General features: G+C 42.4%; 1 protein-coding gene across 3 annotated transcripts in view; it reads right to left on the bottom strand.

Moving 5' to 3' along the window:
- Positions 1-23,529, bottom strand: part of LOC311251903 (diacylglycerol kinase delta) — a 75,937-nt gene that overhangs the window by 10,061 nt on the left and 42,347 nt on the right. Inside the window, exons 4-25 of one of the 3 annotated variants that reach the window (XM_084344567.1) lie at positions 19,697-19,807; positions 19,438-19,518; positions 18,525-18,629; positions 17,036-17,168; positions 15,804-15,910; positions 15,561-15,686; positions 13,494-13,596; positions 12,928-13,087; positions 12,620-12,728; positions 11,015-11,154; positions 9,884-9,971; positions 8,796-8,887; positions 6,317-6,416; positions 5,317-5,385; positions 4,123-4,188; positions 3,473-3,638; positions 3,279-3,377; positions 3,028-3,112; positions 2,803-2,910; positions 1,958-2,267; positions 1,505-1,618; positions 506-640 (exon numbers count right to left, since the gene is read on the bottom strand). In XM_084344567.1, the coding sequence (XP_084200693.1) occupies positions 506-640; positions 1,505-1,618; positions 1,958-2,267; positions 2,803-2,910; positions 3,028-3,112; positions 3,279-3,377; positions 3,473-3,638; positions 4,123-4,188; positions 5,317-5,385; positions 6,317-6,416; positions 8,796-8,887; positions 9,884-9,971; positions 11,015-11,154; positions 12,620-12,728; positions 12,928-13,087; positions 13,494-13,596; positions 15,561-15,686; positions 15,804-15,910; positions 17,036-17,168; positions 18,525-18,629; positions 19,438-19,518; positions 19,697-19,807 (2,607 nt within the window). The remainder of the gene's footprint in view (positions 1-505; positions 641-1,504; positions 1,619-1,957; positions 2,268-2,802; positions 2,911-3,027; positions 3,113-3,278; positions 3,378-3,472; positions 3,639-4,122; positions 4,189-5,316; positions 5,386-6,316; positions 6,417-8,795; positions 8,888-9,883; positions 9,972-11,014; positions 11,155-12,619; positions 12,729-12,927; positions 13,088-13,493; positions 13,597-15,560; positions 15,687-15,803; positions 15,911-17,035; positions 17,169-18,524; positions 18,630-19,437; positions 19,519-19,696; positions 19,808-23,529) is intronic. The other 2 variants (XM_084344569.1, XM_084344568.1) reach the window with 2 other exon arrangements.

Below are 23,529 nucleotides of genomic sequence, written 5' to 3'. Positions count from 1 at the left end.
AGAAAGAAAAGAGAGAAGAGGTTGTTTTATTTCATCCAGACATGAATCTAATCTAACAGCCTCTCAATAATCATGCCTCAGACAGACATCCAGCCGGGACCTTAAACATTACTGTCACCGTTTGACTGAATAAAAGCCACATTTAGGAGGATAAAACCAGCGAGCACACATTCTTCTCTCTCTGCGGCACTTAAGGAGGGAAACCATGGAAACAAACTGCCCAAAATGTGCTTGGCTCAAGAGAGCTCTCGAAAGGTTTTGAGCAGCGTGAAGAGAGAACAAACACAGTGGGTATGAATTTGATTTAAGAAATCCCAAAATAGAAAAGAGTCAACAGCTCGGGCGGAGGGCTGAGCGCGGACTGAGCTGAGAGAGGAGTTTCAGCTGCAGTATTTATGACAGGAGGAGAATTTCTAGTTGTTTTTATGCTATAAACATCAAACTAGATTGTTTTTTTTATTAAATATACAGCAAAAAAATAAATCAGATTTGAGTTGGACTTTACTCTGTCTCTGGTGAGCATCTGCGCCCGGTTCTTGTGGACGATCTTGACGATGCCGGGCGGCTGGATCCAGGCCTCTCCGTCCACCTGCACAGGGACTCCCTCCTCCCCCAGGATGGTGATCTTCACCTGGCGGCACTGAGACGCAGCAGAGCAGAAAACAGCAGCTGTCAGACGAAACCTCTCGCTCTTTTTTTTTTACTCCCATGCATAGAGAGCTTTTCCCTGCTTGACCTCCTCTGTCCTCTGCTGCTAGACGTCGAGCTTTTTATGTGATCCTGTCACACATGCACCTCCGAAGGTACATGAATGATACCAGATAGGCCAAAGACAGTTTTCCATGTTGTTCTCTCCTGCTCTGACGGTGTTTTAATACAAAAATGATCAAATTAAAGTAGAAAAAACACTGAAATACTGAAAAAGGAGTGTTTCTCCTCCTTTTCATGTCTAGAAGATTAAAATAAACATCAGTACATGTACATATATATTATTGGTGTACAGCTAACTCAAGGTAATTTGTTGTTCAGCTATCTAAAAAGTGCTCTAAGTGCTTTAATCTACACTGAGAAATGTCATAATGAGAACGAACGAGCTTTACAGAAGCTCACAGACAACAATTAAATAGACAGAGATGCTTCTCAAGGCTGCTGCTTTGTCACTGTGATGTCGGTAAACTAAACAGACACATGCAGGCAGCAGGAACGCAGCAGACGTATCAACGTTAACTTAAAAATAATATAAAAAGAGCTTTAATTTCTATTCTAAGTTCCTTTATTTTCCCTCAAATTGTGAAACTTTCAAGGATTTCCAGGACCCTAGAAACTCAGTTTAATGTGTTAGCATTCAACGTGAGCAAACATTTGCTAACAAGCAGTAACAGCTGATGGGAATGTTGTCTGCATTTGAACCAAAGGCCAAAGAAGAGGAACAACATCTTATATTTTCATAAAAATGGACTTGTCAAACTGAGAAAGGTGAGCAGGGATGTGCGTTGCGTGTCACCTGTGCGATGCGGTGGTGCTGCAGGTTGATGACTCTGGACATGGCCATCTGCATGCTGCCGAACACCGCCACCACCTCCAACTTCTTATCATCAAACGACGGAGCGCCGAAGTTCTGAACCAAGCAGATGAGACCAAAGTCATGTGACTAATAATCAGAGGAATTCAACTTGCATTTTTCCTCTTTTTGCTACGATTTATGGCGTTATAACTGTCATACTTCACAAAAGACACTTTTTATGTCTCTCTGCTTCTACCCATGATTGTGCCATTTCCATAAAGGTGCAGGACTCGTACATTTCAGGTAAAAATGAGCTCTAGGTGAGTAAAAAATGTGACGGGAGGAGAAGAAGTTCAGAGACTTGTTGGGGTTCAATTACAGAAGTTGTGCAGCTTTTACATGAAAGACGTGTTTCTTTGAGCCGTGGATGCAGAGTGCGCTAACAACACTCACATTATCCTCCTTGGTGCCTCCCCAGAAGTTGATACCACCTGCATAGCTTGGTATGTTGAGCACAGCCAAGCCCTGCAGACTTGGCAGAGACATGGGAACACCGTCACACTGAAGAGAGCGAGAGAGTGAGGAACACAGGATGTTAGAGGAAACCAGACAACACAATGTTGTTTCATTCTTGTGTGTGTGTGTGTGTGTTTGTGTGTGTCTGACCTCCAGCTGAACTCGCTGCTCCAGGTTCTTGTACGTCTTCTGGACCAGCTCTTTAGTTCCCAGCACTCCGTACCACATCATGTTCTTGGTGCGACTGCTGCAGGAGGAGACGGCAGGAAAGAAACCGATCAACACTGGTTTTGTTTGTGCCAACGCGTCGTTTAGGTCGATGATATGGTTTCAATTATTCTTAACGTAGTTTCGGAGAAATCTTTTTTTGCACGCAGGAAGAAGCTTGGCATGGCAGACGGGTCTACATACTAAGATACCCCTGAGCCTCGGCTGCGTGGGTATATTTCTTTGACGTTTTCTATTTTTGAATCAACTTTATTGCCTGATTAAACTTCTTTATTCCTCCCCTACAATATCAGTAGCTGCTAATAGTCGGGTCTGACTATCAAACTCTTGTTCATTGCCCTGATGTCTGCATCCTCGATACAGTCAAGATATCCAGAGATGGAGTTTTGAACACCGACTTTCTTGATACGCAGACGACTTGCCGCTGTATATGTCTGATTCGGCTGCAACATTATAATTTTCCGTTGGCAAAGAGAGTTGTTGAGTTCTATGATTTACTAAATGAGCTCTCAACAGATTACAATTACGTTTTGTTCGTATGTGTCTGTTCATACCTGCACTTTTTAGGGTGCTCGTCTCTCTTGTTGTTGAACTCGAGGGAAATCTTGGCATCCAGGCCGATGCCGAAGTAGTTATTCATCACACACTTCTCTGAACATTGTCTACAAACACAGAAAACATGTAGATTGTTAGATTGTTTATCAAAATGCGATGAAACATTCACACACGAGCACATTATTCAGCCACAGCTGCCATGAGAAGGATGTACAAAGACTTACACAGACTCCTCGCTGAAGGTGACGGTGTTGAGGCTGTCTGGTTTCTCAAGGACGATGGGGGAGGTTGGACTTAAACTCCCTTGACCTGGAAACAAAATGCATTCATAAAATATGAAAAATAATCATAAAATATAAAGTTAAAATTCTGGGTTATTCTTGAAGGATAACTTTTTCTGACAAAACGCAGAAGTAGGAGTTTTTAAAACACTGATGGTCCCTTCGCCTCGAATCACTGCCGAGTTCAGACTTACGTGGCTCAGCATCCTTCAGCTCCTCGCTGTTTTCTCTCTTGATGGAGGACGAGGACGACATCCTCTGGACCTGCGTGTGTCGGTTCTGCTCGTCCACCACTAAAATGTTGACATCGAATCAGGACACGATTGTCTCACAATGACATCCAAAGAAGCAGGACATGAAACAGGATGAATGCACGTCTATCTGATACCTTTCTCTGCCTGCTCGATGATCTGCCGCAGGGCTTTCTTCAGGCTGTTGGCTCTGAGCATCAGCTGCTCCTTGGACCGGTACGTTTTACCCTCTGAACCCGACTCTCCGCCGCTCTCACCCGGGCTGCTGCTGTCCTGGCTGGGCACTGAACCTGCTGGCACCACCTGGATGAAACAGGAAAAGAAAATGAGACGTCCTCTTTATGCTTTAATGTATGTATCAAATAATTCCTGGTATATTCCTGATGTTCCTGTGAGATTTATTTAATTTTAAGTGCGCCGAGAACCCCGGAGCATAAACACATTATCACTGACGGCAGAAAATGTCTCCTCATTCATACATTTTTACTATTCAACTCATGAGTACCTCTTGTTCCTGCAAAGGGAGGCAGCGCTTAATATTCATTCACAGAACTAGAGACGAGACATCCGTAGTTTATTTATGAAAACGATACCTGATGCAAAGCTAAAAGTCAGTGACAAAAATCAGTTTCGTCTTCTTAAAGAAGAACCGTTATCAGATCTTCTGTACCAGATTAAAGATGGACAACGCTTTAAACACATGCCACAGATCCATCAAGTCCTAACAAGCGTTATCTTTTACTATGACCATCTCATGCTGATTATAACTGACAGTTATAGTAATTACCTGGGCCTCCGCTTCCTCACTTAAGGCCTTTACGAGGGAATCCAGCTTCTCGTTCAGCAAGGCACACTGAGAGAAGAGACAGACGATGACAATCATATGAGAGGAGCGTAAACGTGGAGATAGAGTCGCGTCAATGCTGTCAGAAGTACCTAAATTGTCATCTGTGCGGCTGCAGTAAAACCTGAATCGATATCTTTACAGCACATGGAGAGCTTTTATTTAGAGAAGCAAGAGGTGGATTTCCCTCCGGGCGACAATAAAGTGTCACATTACTTTGAAGAAGGCGGGAAGAGGTACGGCGCTCAGAGCGCTCTGACAAAAGGGTTTGGTGAAGGCTTGAGACGCCTCTCCCAGGTGGAAAGATTTTCACAAAACCCTTTTTTCAGAAAAGGTTTGGCAAACCATTCTTCTTCTCAGCAGGATTTTCATTGTACAGTTTTAACCTGCTGGTGACAAGACAGCTGACTAAGTTTAACCCTTTCAGTTTTTCCAAATTTTCATTTCTCGGTTGGACAAATCTTTTTCCCTCATCTAAAAGTATCACATACATATTTTCTGCAACAACTTGTCCCATGAACTACGTGATGTTTACACTGAGTGAACAATTCAGCCCCAATGACTGCAGTTTTTTCTTTTTTTATGGCTGCACTCTTCCATCAAATGTAACCTAAATATTTTAGATGTCTCCTTCATGCTTCCTCACGCATATCAAGCAAATTCACACTGACATTTTTAGTATCTCTTGAAGCTTTTGGATCTCCATTAGAATAAAAAAAAACCCTTCAAGGTCAACATACTGCTGGAACCAGCTCTGCTTACTTTTTCCAGCTGTATCGGTGTCTGGACTACAACAAATTAAGGCTGCAACTGATGATTATTTTCATTATCAATACATCCATCGTTTCCTTGAATACTTTTTTGCCTAATTTTGGCCCAAAATCCAAACATAGTCTGTATTTTTTATGATGGCGGACTGAGAAAACCAGAAAATATTCAGATTTAAGAAGCTGGACTGAATTTTGCTTTAAAAAATCCTCCTGTTTACAAGCTAGCTTATTTTCGTAGTCTCTATGGCAACATTATACTTCCTGCTTAGGACTGCAGGACCACAGCGCGACGACATGAGGTGGACTCTGTGTTTACGTCATTGATGCTCGGTGCTCACACACAGTTAAAGTGATGGACAGTGTTTACCTGAACTTTTGAGATGAAGTTGCCGACCATATTATCATCATCATCTCGTTGCTGCTGTTTACATTCACCCTGAGGCAGAGTCAGAAGATGCACTATGTCTTTATGTGTATTTGTATATAAATAACTGTTTATATGTTCTGTGGTGTGTGTAGCATGAAGGAGTTTACAAACCTCCATTTCACTTTGCAACCCCGTGTTGTATAATGATGAATAAATTACCTTGTACCTTATAACTCGTACCCAAAATATGAGGTAGAACATTTTCTAATAAATCTTTTTATATTTCTGGCAAAGTTTAACATCCGTAAATGTAAGCCATTATTTCCTGTTTTCCAATCCTATTTATTTTTGGTTGTATTGTTATTAAAATGAATATTACTTTATTATCTTTTGTTGCATATTTATCCTCTGTGTGTCAGTTGATTTCACTGTTATTTGCTTTGATTGTACTTGTTTGTTTCTTTGTTACAAGAAACAAAATATGGAAATGTTTAAAAAAGAAACTATTGTTTACTTGAGTTAAAGTAGTAACGCACTGCTACAGGTATAAGTCATGTATTCAAACTCTAGTAAAAGTAAAAGTACAACAGAATAAGCATCAGAATGTATTTAGAATATAAAAAGTATATGATATTAATATCTAGAATGACCCATTTTGAATTAATTCAAAGTGTTATTGGATACGTTGGTTTATATTTGAGTAAATATTCAAATCTGCAAAGAAACTGAAGCTATCAAGAAAAAGTAGTGAAGTAAAAAGTACAACATTTGCTACTAAGTGAAGTACAAGTACCTCAAAGCTGTTCTTGAAACTCATCGTTATGTCAAATACTTGAGTAGATATAAAATACAGAGTTCTGGAGGGAATGATCAACCTTCAATACGACTATATCTGTCTCTCTATCACACACACACACACACAAACACACACCTACACTGCCCACTCTTCACTGTTACACAAGCTCTTACATAACACACACACACACAAAAAACCGTTTACCTTCTTTGCCATGGCATCTGCCTCCTCCTTGTTCTCCGTGGCTCTCTCGTACGCCTTCCCCACCTCCGCCACAAACTCATTCACCGTCCCACACAGGAACCTGACGGGAGGAGGAGGAGGAAGAGGAGGGAGGAGGTGAAGGTTAACGTGATTAAAAACCAGACAAATCTATCAGGTGAACACGTTTCACATTTAGTGATTCACCGTGCCCGTCACTGTGTTTTGGAGATTTCACGCGAGCTCTCGTTTCATCGGCCGCCTACCTGCCTGTCAGCTGCGTCGCCTCCACACAGTCACTATTTACTCACAGCTGTTACATTGCTGCTGTATGACTCAGCAGGGAGGTTTCTCCAAACTGACACACTCGCTCATTTAGCAAATATTAGATCCTGCTAAAAAAAAACAACACGTTTCTCATTTAAGAGTCGTCGTCCTCGTGAGCAGCTCTGCAGGTTTTTATTTCCAGATTAGATAAACGACAGAGCGAGAGGGCACAAAGTTTTAACTTGTGTCAGTTTTTCTGTGCTGCTTCAGCTTGAAGTGGGAGGCGATCGTGTGTTGTTGCTCAACAGCTGCAGGCTGCAAGGTAGGACTTGTGTGGGCGTCAAACTACGAGCGAATTAATTCTGAGCGAGACCTCACTTCAGAACGTCAAACACAATCAGAGGCAGAGAGAGTTATTTCAGAGCTTCTGGACGCTATTAACACTCGAAGTTTATCGTTTTGTTACATAAGAACGCAGCATAATTATCAAGTCTCAGCATGTTAGGATCTTTATTCCTGTGCTTATTGAGGGACAGCTCTTAGGTAATGGCCTACAGTGTGCACTTCAGTATATGATCACGCAGAATAATAATTAATACATGTTTTATAATGTCTAATAAAGAGCCAAAACACCAGCAATATGCATGCTTATAAAAAAGTAGTTAGTGGTAAATATGTGTAGCAAATAATGCCACCAAAAGTTTGACTGCACAATGAAAGGCCATTTTGTCTTGGTTGCAAACTCAGAGTTCAGCTTTTGCACATCTTCAGGTCGACAGGTGCGTAGGAGAAGACCGAAGGCCGACAAAATGAGGAAAAAGACAACAAAGACAACAACAACATCAATTATCTCGCCTGATGAAGGTCGTAGTTGTCAATAAACTAAATTGCAAGTGAAGCGGACAGTGTGCGGGAGTCTTTTTCCTGAAACTTACAATGTTGAAATCTAAAATCCTATCTTCTCTAAATTTAGGATTAAATTCAAGATTTCTGGTCTTAGAGAAACATGTTTCCTGACTGTACCTGGAGAGATTTAGCTATCAGGGAACCGTCCAAACTGAAGAACTGTTACAGAAGCTAACACAGACTTTAGCCTGTTTGCTTTCAATTTCGCAGATCATTTCTTAATGTGTATAAACTGTATATCCGCTCCTCCACCGACACTATAATTACTCTAACTCATGGCAGCTGAAGTTTAAAGGCTTTTCTTGTCCATTAAAACAAGCAAGCTCTTGTGAACATTCACAGAAACAGGCACGACAGGACAAGCTCAGATTCAAGTTTACAGCTCTTGTCAGGACTTTTATGATAACACATCAAATTTGTGACATAATAGGACACAGATATGTGTTCAGGAGTTTCCTCTGTAATAGGAATCGGATAAGATCCTACCTAAGACTGAAAACTGTCAAATGTGACGCATTATGTTGGTGAGAGATCATCGTTAATGTTTAAATGGGACCATCAGAGCCTGTCAGCGGTCTTTCTTTACTTAACGTCCCCGTAGTGTCTTCGACATTGTGATGACGTTCTCACAAATCCTCCGTCTACACCACGCTTCCCTTTATTTCTGAGATACTACACAGCGAGGGATCAAATTACACAAGAAAGGATGTTTAGTCGTGTGTCAAGTGTTTCTCTTGACCCTCGAAAACCTGTTAAAATTCCACCGAGAGGCTTCAAAAAACACACATTTTCTCTTTGTCCGACAACACCGGTGCTACGTTTCCATGTAAATGTACTTTAAGTGTGTGCTGCGAGTCCCTGAAGTGTTTTTAAATGTGCTGCAGGTCTCAGCTACAATCAGCAGCAGTTTAAAAACACACACGGAGCGGCTGGAGGAAAGTGCTCTGTAATGGCCGCTCCACTCTTCCCAAAGGAAGACTACTAATGTACTAATGCACTGAGGATGACCTCTAAATACTGATTCATCCGTCTCTTTCACTTACAGCCGCCCAGCACTTACTGTCCTCTGTGTGTGTGTGTGTGTGTGTGTGTGTGTGTGTGTGTGTGTCCACAGGGAAGAGACCAAAGCAAACAAAATCAATACCCATTGACCAGACGCTCTGCTGCTCTCTCTCATTATCTCTATTCTGCTTTCTCCCGCCCGCCATCTTTATTCTCATCTTCCCATCCTCTCCATCCTCCACCTGCTTCTGCTTTAATCTCGCCTCCCTTGTTTTTTTTTTTCCTCAAAGGCGTTAACGACACGTACTTGGCAGAGGAAATGACGTCACTGTGTTTGTCCGAGTCCAGGATCTTGGCGAGGTGGGAGGCCACGGAGTCTGCATACTGAGTGATGTGGACCTGAGAGACGGACGAAGACAGGGACAGACGTTAGACTTTATTTGATTGGAAATAGGTCCAGCAAAGCCTCGTGTAGTCTTTGGTCTTAAAATTCATTTTTCCCTCTCAGATTGTTTTATTTGACTGCGTTACAGGTCTGAAGGATCTAAACGCATCCAGTTTCTCACAGGAAACTAACGTACTCTCATCAGTTTTTGATAAAATTCAGTGAGAAGACGTAACAAAACTTTTTGGTTGCAACACTAAATAATCAAATGACTTTCTGAAAGTGATAAAATGGTCGGTAGTGCTCGTCTCTGTGCAAACCTTCTTCAAAGAGTCAATGTGGCCGTATTTATATCCAGAAACCTGTTGATGTCCAAGTCTTTCATATTGTTTCTGAACAGAAATGTGGGGTTTTTCCTTCGGGCATGCATCGCTACCTCAGCTTTGCAAACTGTTGATAGAGAGCTGACAGTAAACAGGCAAACTGCAGTAAAAACCCCAAAAATGTCCATAAAATGCTCCTGAAACCTGAATAATATCGGCATATCTACATCTGGCATAAGGCCTAAGGTTCGGGTGCTGTCGCCCAAAATAAATCCATTTTTGGTTGATTGGATCAGCCGTTAGCTAACGTAAAGTCTGAAGACTTCAGGAAATTGAACCTAATTTTTCCACCAACGTAATAAATGAATCTGTGTTGAGAAACTGTCCCTGTAACTCAAAGACTGCAGCACGTCCTTGCACAAAAAAATCCAGATTTGAGAGGTCAGAGGCGGCTCTCAGCTTAAATTCAGGCCCATCCTCCGTCGACAGCCTCGCCGCTCCCTGTGGTTCGGGTCTGATTGCTTTGGCTTCCAGCTGCCAGGCTCAATTTGATTCTCAGTGGATGTTTTTTCCCAAAATAATTTCTTGGGGCTCATGAGATCGAGCTTTGTGGCGCAAATTTATGGATCCCATCTGTCAAAGACGCGGGCCGCTTCCTGAACGTCCCCGAAAAGCAAAGTAATTTACCTGCAGGGGTGAATCAAGGCTGTCGTCTTCTTTCACGATCGGTGTGCGTTTGGTGGTGGCGGGAACCTCGTACGTCATCACACTCCACCTGAAAAGACACACAGAGACACACAAAGATGTCAAGGATCAGGAGATAAACTTTATTATCAGCTAATCGGATCAAGATAGCAGGACAGGAGGCAGCAAATCGATAACCCGCAGCAGCTCTTGTCCTTTTTCTGTCCGTGATTGTACCGCTGATAAAAACAAATCCACCCGTAGTTCAAGATGAGGACGAAGAAATCATCACACACCTGCAGGACAAACCGCTCGAATTATGTATTTTAACTAAAGGAATAGTTTGACATTTCAGAAAATACGGTAAATTGCTTTCTTGGTGAGAATTAGCCGAGAAGTTTGATACCACTCTTGTGTCTGCACGGTAGATATGAAGCTGCAGCGAGCAGCGGTTTAGCTTAGCTTAGCACAAAGACTGGAAACAGATAGAAACAGCTAGCTCGCTCATTAACATATTCTCGTATGTTAAAGCTTTACCAGGTGCAAAAACGAGAAGTTGTGGTTTCACGGCAGGTTATGTGACTATTTCTTTGCTGGGAGCGGTGACTTCCTCATGCTAAGCTAAGCTAAGCTAACTGTTGCTTCATATTAAACAGACAGACATGAAAGTTGTTTTCAAAATGTCAAACTATCTTTATTTAACTTCTGTTTCCAGTGACTCAGACGTCGGCAGCCCTGACGCTGCTCCACGATCAGCTCAAGTTATTTTTTTAATGCTGTTTATGAATCGTTCCCGGCGGTATAAATAAATAAAGAGAGAGAGAAAAAAACAGCCAGTAGTGCTTTTATCTAATTATCGTTATTGCTTGCTCCTGTCTGCGGCCGCTGAGAAATACACAACCCTGAAGAGGATCAGATTCAGACATTAATTAATGTGTTCATCTGGGATGTCCTCCACCAATCTAATATATGAAATCATCCTGTTACGTTAATTATGTAGCTTAAAGGAATCCAGACGTCAGTCCACCTGAAGGCTGGGGAGCAAGACAGGAAGCTAAAGCTAAACGTGGATTTAACAACATGCTAACCGTGTCGTCGCCCCTCCTCCACCCTCTACTCCCTCCTGGTACTTACCGGTCCAGCATCTTGGTGGTGGCTCTCTCCAGCTTCTCCAGGATCTGCAGCAGCTGAGCGTCGTCGTCGCAGAGGCCTCCCCAGCCCAGCACTCGGGCCAGGTCGTTACCAGTGCCCAGAGGCAGCACGCCCAGCTGGCACTGCAGAGACAAACCATCCTTTCTTCACACTTTTATTCTCATTTTGCTGTTTTTTTTTCCCCCATCAGCACGAACAAGGTTGAATCTTCTCTTAATGAGAGGAACATCCCACTGGCTGACCTTTTACGCTAACTGGTTTATCGGTTTAGTGCGACATGAAATGATTCGAGCTGATTCGACGCGGCACTTATTTATCCAAATTAAACACTAATTTAAATGAAGGACCGTGTCATCCAATATGGCGCTTCCCTTAATTCAGATTCATTCCATGACGTTAATTAATCAGCGGCGGTGAGCGGTGTGTCGTCGGTCATTTTGGCCACTGCATCACTTTCTCGTCAGCCTGACATTATCTACTGTTTGCTTTCTCTTTGCCTCGATTTTTTTAAATTCACTTCCTTTTTTAAGGGTGGAAAAATACTGGGAATATTCAAGATGGAAACTTTGAAAGGGATTTTATTGGAATTTTTGCCACTATCCCTGTTGGTTTTGTTTTGTTTATTGCTGTTATGTCAGTCTGTATTCAGTGTGTGTCTGTCTTCCTGTAATGTTTTAACCCCGTCATGTTTTCCTCGTGTGCCGAGTTGTGTCTTGAGTTGCATCACTTGTAATCACAGTCAGTATTAAACCAAAAAATAAAGGAATTAATTGGAATTTATGGGAAATAACAGGAGTGACATAGAAGTATGGGGGTTATTAACTTAGGGTTGAATTTATTATGTCTTATCGGATTGAAACAAATCTTTAATTTGACACAAATTGGGCGAGTTGCATGCAGAGGTTTGTAATTTTATTGAATTCAGATTCAGTCTTTGTCGTCCTCTGTAGAGGAACGTTTTAACGGGATGCTGAGAAATCATCTTTACATGTGATTGAAGAGTGAGCAAACGTCTAAGCAAAACATGCCATTAGACGTAGCATTGCTTGTTTATTTTGCCCCAAAAAGAAATTAACTTCTTGAAAGGTACAGGTGTTTCTTGAGTTTGATAGAACAAAGACAGTCCTAAAGCACACCAACACCTCTTTTTCATTTAAGTATAATTTTTTGGGTTGAAAATGCCAAACTGCCCGAATACCCTGAATGTTTAAACACTATTTGGCATTTTTCAGATTCAATTTCAGGTTTAAAGACAGAAACAGGTTACAAACTCACCACAGGTTAGAAATGCTTCAGTTCTGATAATTATTATTATTGTTTTTTTAATGATTTACAACATTAGCATAAGAGGTAGCTTTCTGATTTCTCCTGCCCATCACTGTTTTCCACAGATAGGTTATAAAAGATAATTAAAACTAACAGAAACTAGGTGTGAAAAATGTTTTAGCGAGCAGACCCTGGAAACTAAAACAAAACCAAAAATAATGAGAAACACAAAAACTTCAGTAACTCTCTGCAGTCACCTCCAGTGTTACATCACCATCCCCTTCTCCTCTTCCTCCTCCTCCTCTTCCTCCTCCAGCTCACCTGCTTATGGAGGTTGAGTTTGTCCAGCTCTGAGAGCACCCAGCCCACGCTGCCGTCTCCTCCGCACACCAGGATACGAAACGTCACAAACTTCTGGAAGAGGCGCAGGCTGAGGGAGGAGGATGAGGAGGAGAGGAAGAGGAGGAAGAAGAGCACAAAATGTTAAAAGGTAGAAGTGTTGACAAGGCAGCAATCAGCGCTTGAAGCGCATTAAACCAGTCGTGACGAGCTTCTGCTGCGAGCAAGCAAAACTAGGAGCTTATCGTTTTATTATTAATTCTGCAAATGACTGGAAAACACTCGAGTACCCGAGCTCCGGTCCTCCGTTCATCAGGTCAAACACTTGAGCCGGGTTGAGGAGCTGCTTGAACTTGCGGAGGAACTTCACCCCCTGGTTGTCTCCGCTCTTGGAGTTGCAGAGGACCAGGAGAGGACTGGCGCACGACGCCGAGGTGGCCTTCCAGAAGCCTGACAGGGAAACAGAGATATTCTGAAAAATGGAACAACTGGGAAACATTTCTCAGATTCAGATCCAAACGTTGGCGACGACACTGTTCGTGTTGGGAACGCCGAGAGAGAACTGGACAAAAAAAACAACCTTTTTGTCTAATCTGTGTATCCAAAATATGTTGCAAATATTCTTCTTTTCTTCAAGAAAACTATTAGAAAGCGTGCTTAACTTAAAAAAATGTTGATTAAAACAGTATTTACACCATAAATATGAGATATGTCTTTGACAATGTCACGGCTTCTGCCTCCAAAGGATTTACACTAATGGAGACGAAAGGTGACCATGTTGAACTTTGAACCTAATGTACAAAAGAGCATATCAGTGTGTGTGTGTGTGTGTGTGTGTGTGCACGAGGTGTCTCACCATCCGAGTCGATGCTGTTAAGTGCAGTGGGAGGAATGATTGACACTCGACATTGACCCAAGGGACACACCTTCCCCATTTGTTCTTTACAGCTGTTGTGGACCTGCACGTACACACACACACACACACACACACACACACACACGTACACACACACGTACACACACACGTACACACACACGTACACACACACGTACACACAGTCAGTGGTCTCCATAGTAATTCTATATTTCAGTAGAAGCAGAAAGGTCATTACATCCCTCTGAAACCCACCAAATGTCAGTTCTATAACCTTTACAAATACCACTCTGATTCATTTGTGTGTGTTTCTGTGTGTGTGTGTGTGTGTGTGTGTGTGTGTGTGTGTGTGTGTGTGTGTTTGTGTGTGAGAGAGAGCGCGCACTGACGATTAATTTGCCCTAAACACTCAAAAAGCAATTCGGCCTTTGCTAAGTGGAACAGTGAGACGGTGTAAAGTTACACGCCCTGTAACTCTGGTTGAGTTCGTGTCTTAAAGGACTATTCCACTGTACTTTCCTTCACTTCCTCTTATATTTGTACACCTGTGTAGACAATTTAAGGGCCTGAAGGTTCTTAAGGACTCCTCCCACACAGCTTACGGCCTTTTTTAAATGTTCTCGCCTCTTCACAAAAGACTGGAACGTATTCAGACAAGAACAACCAGCACATATTCTGAAGCTGTGCACCTCCTTAACACTTTTGACTCACCCCTGCGAGCTGTTCAGGAGGTTTTTAATTATTGGGTAGGTGTGAAATGTTTTCGCTTTACTCTGTACTTGATGCACTTTATCCAGTAGGTCGCTGGTGGGGCGGCTAATCCATGAAACGGGAACCAGTGTGTATGTTTCTGTCCATAATGTTTACTGTATTTATGCATTTATCTGATTGTTTTTGTTACTGTTCAAACTCTTTGAATGTATTTTATTTTATGAGTTAGCTCATTTAAATTTTATATAGTTGCAGCCGTGTTCGTGGCGGCCTGTAGAGTCCACTTTACATTCCCCTTTTTGCTCCTTTTTTGGTCCCCACCACCTCCTGATTGAAACATCTGGCTCACAGTTCACAAGCTAACTTCGTTTGTCTGAATTTATCGGGATCAGGAGCTCTGTAGGGCTGAAAGAAGCCGAGGTGATACTTCATTAAATAACATGCAGAGATTATTGTAGCAGCCAGCTTTAACTTTACAGGCACTGAAAATGAGCAAAAACTCATTTTGTAATTAACATTCAGAATTCAAGCCCGAGCATTAGTCCTTCCTTAGAGGGTTAGTTTCCACCTCAGCCACACGTAGCATCGCTAATGTCCTTGCACTGGGAAAATGACTCTCTTCATAATGCTCAAGGCGATCAGAGCATCAGGTCGGACTCAGTAACCCTGGAGCTGGCAGAAATTCATCAGCGCCATTTCATTTCTGCTTTCAACCTGCCCTCCTCCTCCTCCTCCTCCTCCTCCTCCTCCTCAGGGATACCGCTGCCATCTTAAGTGCGGCCCCATTAATCCGATGACTCGAGTGAACTCTCAGACCTTGATTCTTCGAGTGTTGAGGGAGCGAGTCAAGAACAATGAAAAGTTCTGGAGCACGTCTCACTTCAACAGTGTCAGATTGTTAGTAAACAAACTACAGAAAATGACAGTTTTGGACCAGAATAAATATCAAAAAAGTATTTTTCTTTTCCAACATTTCGTATTTTAAAGTGACAAATGTTGATGTTTGTTTTGAAGACTGAATCACTTCCTGTTTTATCCTGAATAGCTGTTTTGAAGGAGCTTCTTTGCATTTAGACAGCTGCTGGAAGACAAAATTTTGGCTCACTGCAGACATGTTTTCTCCACCCACAAGAAAGATAATTAATCGGGACAGCTTTACCAACTGGACTGGCCCTCTGTTACCATGGATATCAGCACATTTATATCATTGACGACTTTCTATTTTAAACTGAGAGGAACTTTGCAGCTAACAGCAGTGATGTCCCATAAATAAACACAAACGCTGATTTGATAAGACAGTTTTCTGACAGGACAGATGCCACAATCAATCCCACTTACGATGGCCTTGCACCAGAGGCAGCGCCAGTCCTGCAGTCGCCGCACGCTGCCACAGTTCTTGTCACACACCACGCATTTGGCACTGACGGGCAGGTTGCCTTCCAGCCACTGGTGGGGCATGAACACCTGGGGAAAGATGAAGACAAATACCGAGAGCGTGAGACATCAGCTGTCCTGAGCAGAACATTGTTTCAGCCGACATGCTGTGAGCTCGAACACATGAAGGACAACCGGTTCACTCACCCCTTCCTCGTCCTCAATGATGTCATTTCCTATGGAGGCCAGTGTGGTCCATTTGCAGTTGTTGGTGGAGCGAACGGCACAGCGCTTATGAGCCTTGAACTTACAAACTGCAGAGGACAGATCAATAAATGTCACGTTAGACTAACTTAAATAAACGGCCTTGACATTTAGACGAGGACATTCAGAGGGAAGTTGTCAGAGATTAACCACAGCGTAGTTTAGTGAGAGTTATGATGAAGTTTTTTATAATCATTTCTGCCACTCGGGGTTTACAATCCAAACAAAACTAAAGATGTAGTGTGGGATCATGGGAATTGTTGTCTTCATTGTTAAAAAAACACACCACTGCTGATGAAAATCTTTCCATGTGACTCAGGCAGAAATGTTCACAGACAAAATAATGTTTGAAAGTTTTTTTCTTCTGAAAATGAACAGGATTTAAAGAATCTGCATCATGACATCTGCAAAATGAGACAGATGCATTTTCATTTTAGAGATGTTTATTTTAATATTCGTGACAAATTTGTTAGGTAACAAAAAACTAGCAGACTAAACATATAAATATGTCCCTTTCTCATCCAAGAAACAATGTATAATTTAAAAGAAATTAGGCTAGATCATCTGCATACTGTTTGGCTTCAGAGGCCCAGTGCAACTGCACAGTCTGCAGGTAGCAATAAATGACTTTAAAAAGTCCCTTTATCAGACTGAAATGTTACTTTCTAGGTGACTGTGTCACATATGAAGTGTAATGAGCTATTTTTACGAGGAATTTAGAAAGTTTACTTGCTAAGATTTTGAGTTTCCGCAGTGTTTTTGAGAAAATGACCAAAAATATGAAAACACAAAAAAACAATTACAAATAAATTGTTTGTGCATTTTAATAAAAATGTCTTCAAGAAATTGAAATTCACATTAATATGAACTTTCAACTGACCTAAAACTCACAAACAGTATATGACTTCTGCGGTAATGATTTTACTCAGCTGTTTCAAAATGTGTCAGTGCGTCACACCTGTGATGAAACCTGCCTCACCCGGCAATAAGCAGCTATAAACCTACTTCCTTACACTGTCACAGTGACATGCTCTAGATACTGTTTCTATAATGATAAGGCTGTCAGTAAAGAGGGTACAAAAGGTCCCTGTGAGAAAAGGGTTGAATTTAGTTGAATCTTCTAAGAAACGTGTCTTGAAATGTGTGTATTTTTGTGTGGGTGTGTGTCTATGTACCTTCACAGGACAGGCCGTGGGAGGTGACGCCTGGCAGAGCCTCTCTGCAGACGTTGCAGAAGGTCGGTCTGGCGTGCGAGCAGGCGTACCAGTTGTGCATCCCGGAGAAATGCTCCATGTTGAACTGGCTGGCCTGAGGGGAAGGAGAAATGTGGAAGGAGAGGACATCAGCGCTTCGTGTTAAACTGGCTCGGCTTTGGAGGTTGAAACACAGAGGGAGAAAACAAAAATCACCAGAGCGCTACATCAGAAGTAACTGGCCCGGGGGGGAGGAGAGATGTTGCAAAAGATAGGGTGCTGACTTTTTAAATTTCATGCTGAACTAAACAGCCAGAGGAAGCATGGGTGCAAGGATAAGATAATGGCATCAGCAGTACACATTAAACTTCGTGGCCCCAGGATTGAGACACATAAGAGCACAGCTGACTGATCTGGTCAAAAGAGGTCAATACAGGCAGAGTATAAGCAGAGCTTCAGGCCTCGTCACGTGTCAAATGTCCTAACTGCTCCTCACATCTTAAGTTTATTCTTCCTATTCTGGCTAGCTACTATTATTGAAAAGATAATTAGCTGATGGTTGAGGATATGTAAAGCAAACAGGCTAAGAACAACATTAGCTTCTCCAACAGGCTAACAACAATGTTAGCTTCTCCAGCAGTCTAAATTCAGCGTTAGCTTCTCCAGCAGGCCAACAATAATGTTAGCTTCTCCAACAGTCTAAAGTCAGTGTTAGCTTCTCTCTCCAACAGATTAACACCAGTGTTAGGAAACATGTCTTAAAACTCCTAAATGTCATCCTAAACTCAGATAAGACACTTAGGAAGTTTCTGTAATGAGTCCCCGGTGCCTTAAAAGATGGTAAGACAAGACTGTGACATCGGTGCTGTCAAACTTCCTGCACGAAATAATCTTCTTTCTTCCATTTCAGAAAGTTTTCATAACTCTTGAGAGATCACAGTGTCATATCCGAAATGAGGATTAACTTGCAGGAGCTGTTATCCACGGCTTGATCTTCCCCCCTCACTAACTTGAGGACCTAGAAATAACGAGGAACAACAGATGAACTTCGAGGTCTTTGACAATGACGTAAATTAAAACCCTAAAAGCACCGAGGAGGCCCAAAAACCTGAGAGAATTTCAGCTCAGCGAGGAGCGCGGCTCACAGTCTTCAGCTGTCTTTACAGCCTATTAAAGCAGAGGGTCTGATTTTATGAGAGGCATCAATCTGCTGGCAAAGAGCTCAAATGAAAAGCAGATAAGAGAGAGAGAAGGACAGAGAAGAGAGAGAGGAGGAGAGTGTTTTCCTCCAAGATGGTAGAAAAAGTGACAAGTTTGAGTGTAGAACAGATGGAAGAAGACTTAAGAAGTCAGGTGTGAAGGCTGTTCTCATCAAAACAGGTCACACTCTCACGACTGGTTTTTGTCAAAGGTTCGTCACATTTGGCACTTTTCTAATACTGTGAGCCAGCACAATGTTAACAACACTCACCTCATAGGTTTCCCATTTCTGGACGGATTTGAGAGCGCCGATCCAGTCCTCCATTTCCTTCCTGCTCTCGGCACATAACATCAGCTTGCGAAATGGAGTGATCACCTGGGAAAGACGAATGGAAAGACGGAGAGAAAGTCTGAGCTGAGAGGTGAAAGATTCTCATCCAGCCTGTACGAGTATCTCCTTTGGTAAGGTAAATGTTATTGCTAGGACGCTAACACACTCACTTTTCATGCCATAAATGGATGTACCAAATTTTGTGCCATTAAGTCTGATAGTTGTTGAGATATTTCTGTCTGGACAGAAGTTGTGGACCAACTGGCAGATCAATAATGCCCACTAAAGAGCCACACAGCTAGCATGGTCAAAAATAATAACCGTGACCAACCACTGGTCTGTGGACGCCCATTTTGAAGCCTCGAGTGTTATGTCTGTTTCTATTTTGGATTTCTTGGATCAAGAAGAGACCATATTTGGATGACAGGGTGGAGCTTGGGAGGATATCCTGATTGGATCTGACTGAGAACCCAAGGACACACCTAGGTAGCGACTTGTCAATCACAAGGTAGCCACGCCCTGAAGCATAACCTGCTTTATCGTCTATTTTTACTCTAAATGGGACCATAATGTACTAAATGAACATCAAGCTGTGTTGAAGAAGACTTGAAACTAAAGATTGAGACCATAAACTCTACAGGAAACTGTTTATTGAGGTTATAAATCAAGTGAGAAGTAGGGTCATTTTCTCATAAGCTTAAAGACAATCTTCTTTTTGCAACCAGTGGAGTCGCCCCCTGCTGGCCATTAGAAAGAATGCAGGTTTCAGGCACCTGAACAAACTCTAGTCTTGGATCTTAAGCCTAAAAATACTGTATCCTAAACCAGTTTTTTGACATTTCTTGTTGCTCACCGTGAAGCTGTTGTTGATGTTCTTGGTGCTGGTCTCGGCCACACTGGCGTCCGACAGGTCCACTTCATCAAAAATCAGAGACTGAGGCCAAGAAAGACAAACATCAGCTTATCTTTTCTTGCACCTTATCCATGAATTGTAAATACGTTTACACCTTTTCCTACCACTTAGATTAAAACCAGTCTGTATTGTGTAATAGCTGCGGTAGAAACGTATTTTGGTTTCATGCAGCTGTAGGCCGTCGCAGACATCTTTGTACCTTGCAGTCTTTGGCATAGTAGAGCGTCCTCCCTCTGAGTTTGAAGTACCTCCTCTTCCATCTCTGGAAGGAGCTGGTCTGCTTTAACAGGATTCCCTCCTTCACACTTTTCTGTGGCGAGGCAGAAAGAAAAAGGGGGGGGAGGAGACAGGAAAGATGGAAGGAGACAAAAAAAGCAAACGTTAGAGCATCCAGATCTTCTGCATAATCAAAGTGACAGTTATTCTTCCTGGAGTTTACACATAAACAGAAGGAGATCAGTTTGGATAGTGTCACTCAGATGGCTTGTTTTCCTTTTTTTTTGGTGGGGGGGTGACACACAACAGAGGAAGCTGCTCAGACAAGCAGAGAGGTGTTGACTGAATCTGTCAAGATGGCAGACAATCACCAAAACATTTACTTAAAGGGTAACTCCACCAGTTTTACACATTAAAGTGTGTTTACAGCTCTTGAAGAGGACGACTACGGCTCTTATGGCGTGTGGATAAAGTAGCATAAAGTCCGGAAGTGGCTGAATTTAATCTGATCAACTTGGTGGCTGAGTTGCATTGTGGGTAATGTAGTCGCCAGGTTTTGAAAAGGAAGAAGAATGAGTGGAATAAAGAAGGTGACATCTCTGATTCTGCTGCATCAGTTGGAGACCAGTAGTCTGCTTTTCAAAACCTGGAGACTACAATACCCACAATGCAACTGAGTGACATCACTGGAGGCAGTTCATCAGATTACATGCAGCTTCCTCGGGCGCCACAAAAGGCTTTAAACTACTTTTTTCACATGTGAGGTCGTACTCTTTAAGACCTGTAAGCACGCTTTAATATGCAAAATTGTTGGAATTACCCTTTAAAGGACTAAACCAGTGTTTTTTGCTCATTTTTTTTAGATAATTTACGATCAGATGTGTCAAAGTCCTGAAATATTTTCCCCCTCGTGTTTCCAAAAATAGCACAATCGTCATTAATGGAAAGCGAGGAGGCTACGTGCGAGTGTTGGTATGCGGCGTGTCGAGTGAATGCAGCAGAATCGCCCGAGGCGATGTCCTGTACTGCTGTTACAGGAGCAACAGTGATGAGGTGGTGCAGCAGGTAGGAGGGTGCAGCAAACCGTGTCTGCGAGAAAATTACAAACGCGGCCAGAGCGCGTGATTTGATTCGATAATTCACGGAGCAGAAACTCCCCGCTGATTCCATTGTGATGGCTGTTGTCTGACTTCATCCTCGTCTGTGCCTCTGCTTATCATGCACTCGTCTTCTCTCCCTCTCTATTTATGAGTACATGCCCTGAGAGGACAGAATGCACTATGGGTAATCAATCTGAGATAGGACATCGGGGGTCGCCATGGAGATCCTCATTTTCTCCAACACGAGGATACCCGGGCGCCCCGATGATGGATGCTGGAGCACACTTGCACACCGACACACACGAGCTGATGCAATCTCAAGACTCTGATCACGTTACTGACGAACCATACCTGAACGTTAACTGTGGCGACAATCCTGCTTTCATTAAATCAGCTTCTGTTGACAAGCCTGCGACTTCCTCGGGGAGATAAGCGCGTGTGTGTGTGCTGCCTGCATACTTTCATGGCGAAAACAAACATCAGGTGTCTCTGGGGTTTTCACGCATACAGTGTGATAAAGCCGGAGCGGATTAACTGGAAATGATTGAATGGCGGCGTCCAGTAGGGTCGCACCGTGTCAAACCAGATACAGGTTATTGTTCGCATTATGGATTTCATTATGGTCAACTTTTAAAGAACATACTGCAGAAAACAATGCTTTAATGCAACGCTCAACTGTACAATATCAGGCCTCTGAAGTGTTTGATAACCACATTTGAAGGATCGCTGCAAAAAATGTGTTAATATATCGGAATTGGCCCCAAAGACTGCATAAGACTCAACACAACATGGAAGAAACTTGTATTTTGACACAAAAAACGCATTTTCACACATATTTTCACGGTCTTATCGCCATTTTGGCAAAATAGCAACAAATTGTCTTGCCATACTTGCCCCATCTTGGATTCTGATGATTTTAAAGAGCTTACCAGGGGTCTTCCTGAGCCACCAAAGCCATATTTTGCTCTTTTTTTCCCATTTTCAGCAGTGGAGTATGAAAAAAAATGACATCTTCTCATGCCTTTCACTCATTTGAATCTGTTGAACACTGTTTCATCTGTGCCCCTACCAAATTTCATAGCACTAGGAGTTATATATCCGGAGATATTAAGCCCTAAAAATGTCTTCCAGTCCAAAACGTCTATTTCTAAAATTCCCAGGAGCAAAAAAAACCCAGGAAATTCTCAAAAGTCAGCTAAAATATTCATTTTTTTCCAAATAGAAAATGAAAATCGTCAATTGATTTAACACCTAATGAGCCAATAGCCCCGTAAAACCTGAAACATAGTTGCTTAAAGCTTTTCTAATTAAAAAAATACAATAACCTGTGCTCGAATAACCTTTACACACATTTTAAGTGAAAACAATGACGCAAACATCTTTAAGACATATTAGTAAAACTTTACAACGCGTCACAAATCATCAGACACTACAGGCAGCGAGTGACGAACCATGCCGCTTTTTAAAAAATGCCTCCGGGACAAATGCCGACATACTGCGATCAGCAAACACAGTGACTCAGGTCATCCATCACGTCATCTGAGACAGCTTGCACAACCTGCACTGCCACTACAACCTGCGGGCAAAGGTAAACTCAGTCTTTAGGTGTGTAAACGTATATGAGAGATGTTGAAATAGTTTCCAACAGAAGACTTTGAAGTGAGAGTTGCCGCTTGGTTTTAATGGTTATCATCTTGGCTCTGTCAGTATAACTTGTGTCGCTGGTAATTTCCACCTCAAGCTAATAAAACTGAATGATGACACTTTTGGTTCCTGGTTGTTTTACATTGAATTTCGCAGCACAATAGGTTAAATTTCCTATATCATAAACACTGAGAGCACATGAGGCCTTTGTTGACACAAATTTGCGACCACAGAACGATGTGATAAGGAAGTGCGAAAAGGTAAGTGGGGTAGCGGTGTAACGGATATTGTTTTTGTTATCTCCAAATCAGGAGCAGACTGCGAGATTGCACCGTAATAAAAATAAAGGACAAGCAATGACAAAAGACTCTTTCCATAACACAGGTATGTTTCCTCTAGCTTCTCAACAGGGATGACCCAGAGCAGTTGGCCGAGCATCAACTTGGCAGGATCCCCGGATTCTGTGCATGATCCGGAAATCCATCCTGAAGGATAAGTCGCCGCCTGCATGACAAGTACCGACGAACCCACGAGCCGACAGCGAAGACGGCAGAGAACTTTTAAATGCAAGAGAGAAACCGAAAGTGTGCGAGTGAAATGTGATAACGATGTCGCGCTTCAATCTCATCTGGGTCTTATCTGGATACAGGACATATGAAATGACACTCTGACAAGAGTAAACGGAGCTCGAGTTTACTCAAGTTACATATTTGTTTGGACACACATTGCTAATTTAGTAGGTTAAACAACCTCACTGCACGCTCTCGGTGAAGATTAGTTAACTACTGAAACAACTAAATGACCTTATTACCTCCAACAAGGGGGTGTACGTGTCCGTTTGTTGCTCGGCCAGTTTGTCAGCCGGATTACACAAAAACTATTCAACGGATCTCCATGAAACCTGGACGGAGGACGGGTCTCGACCCCGAATAGACTCCAGTAACTTCTGGTGTGGATCCAGGATTTTTTTATCTCACTTCCTCACATTATCAGATACAGACGTTTTGCACCATTTTCACGTCATGCCGATCCTAGCGAAATCCAAATCTAGCGGATTTTAATATGTTTTATT

Source organism: Pagrus pagrus, assembly GCF_965226575.1.
Source record: "Pagrus pagrus genome assembly, chromosome: 22".
NCBI lineage: Eukaryota > Metazoa > Chordata > Actinopteri > Spariformes > Sparidae > Pagrus > Pagrus pagrus.
The sequence above is the reverse complement of the archived record's forward strand: the minus strand, read 5'-3'. Positions and strand labels throughout refer to the sequence as shown.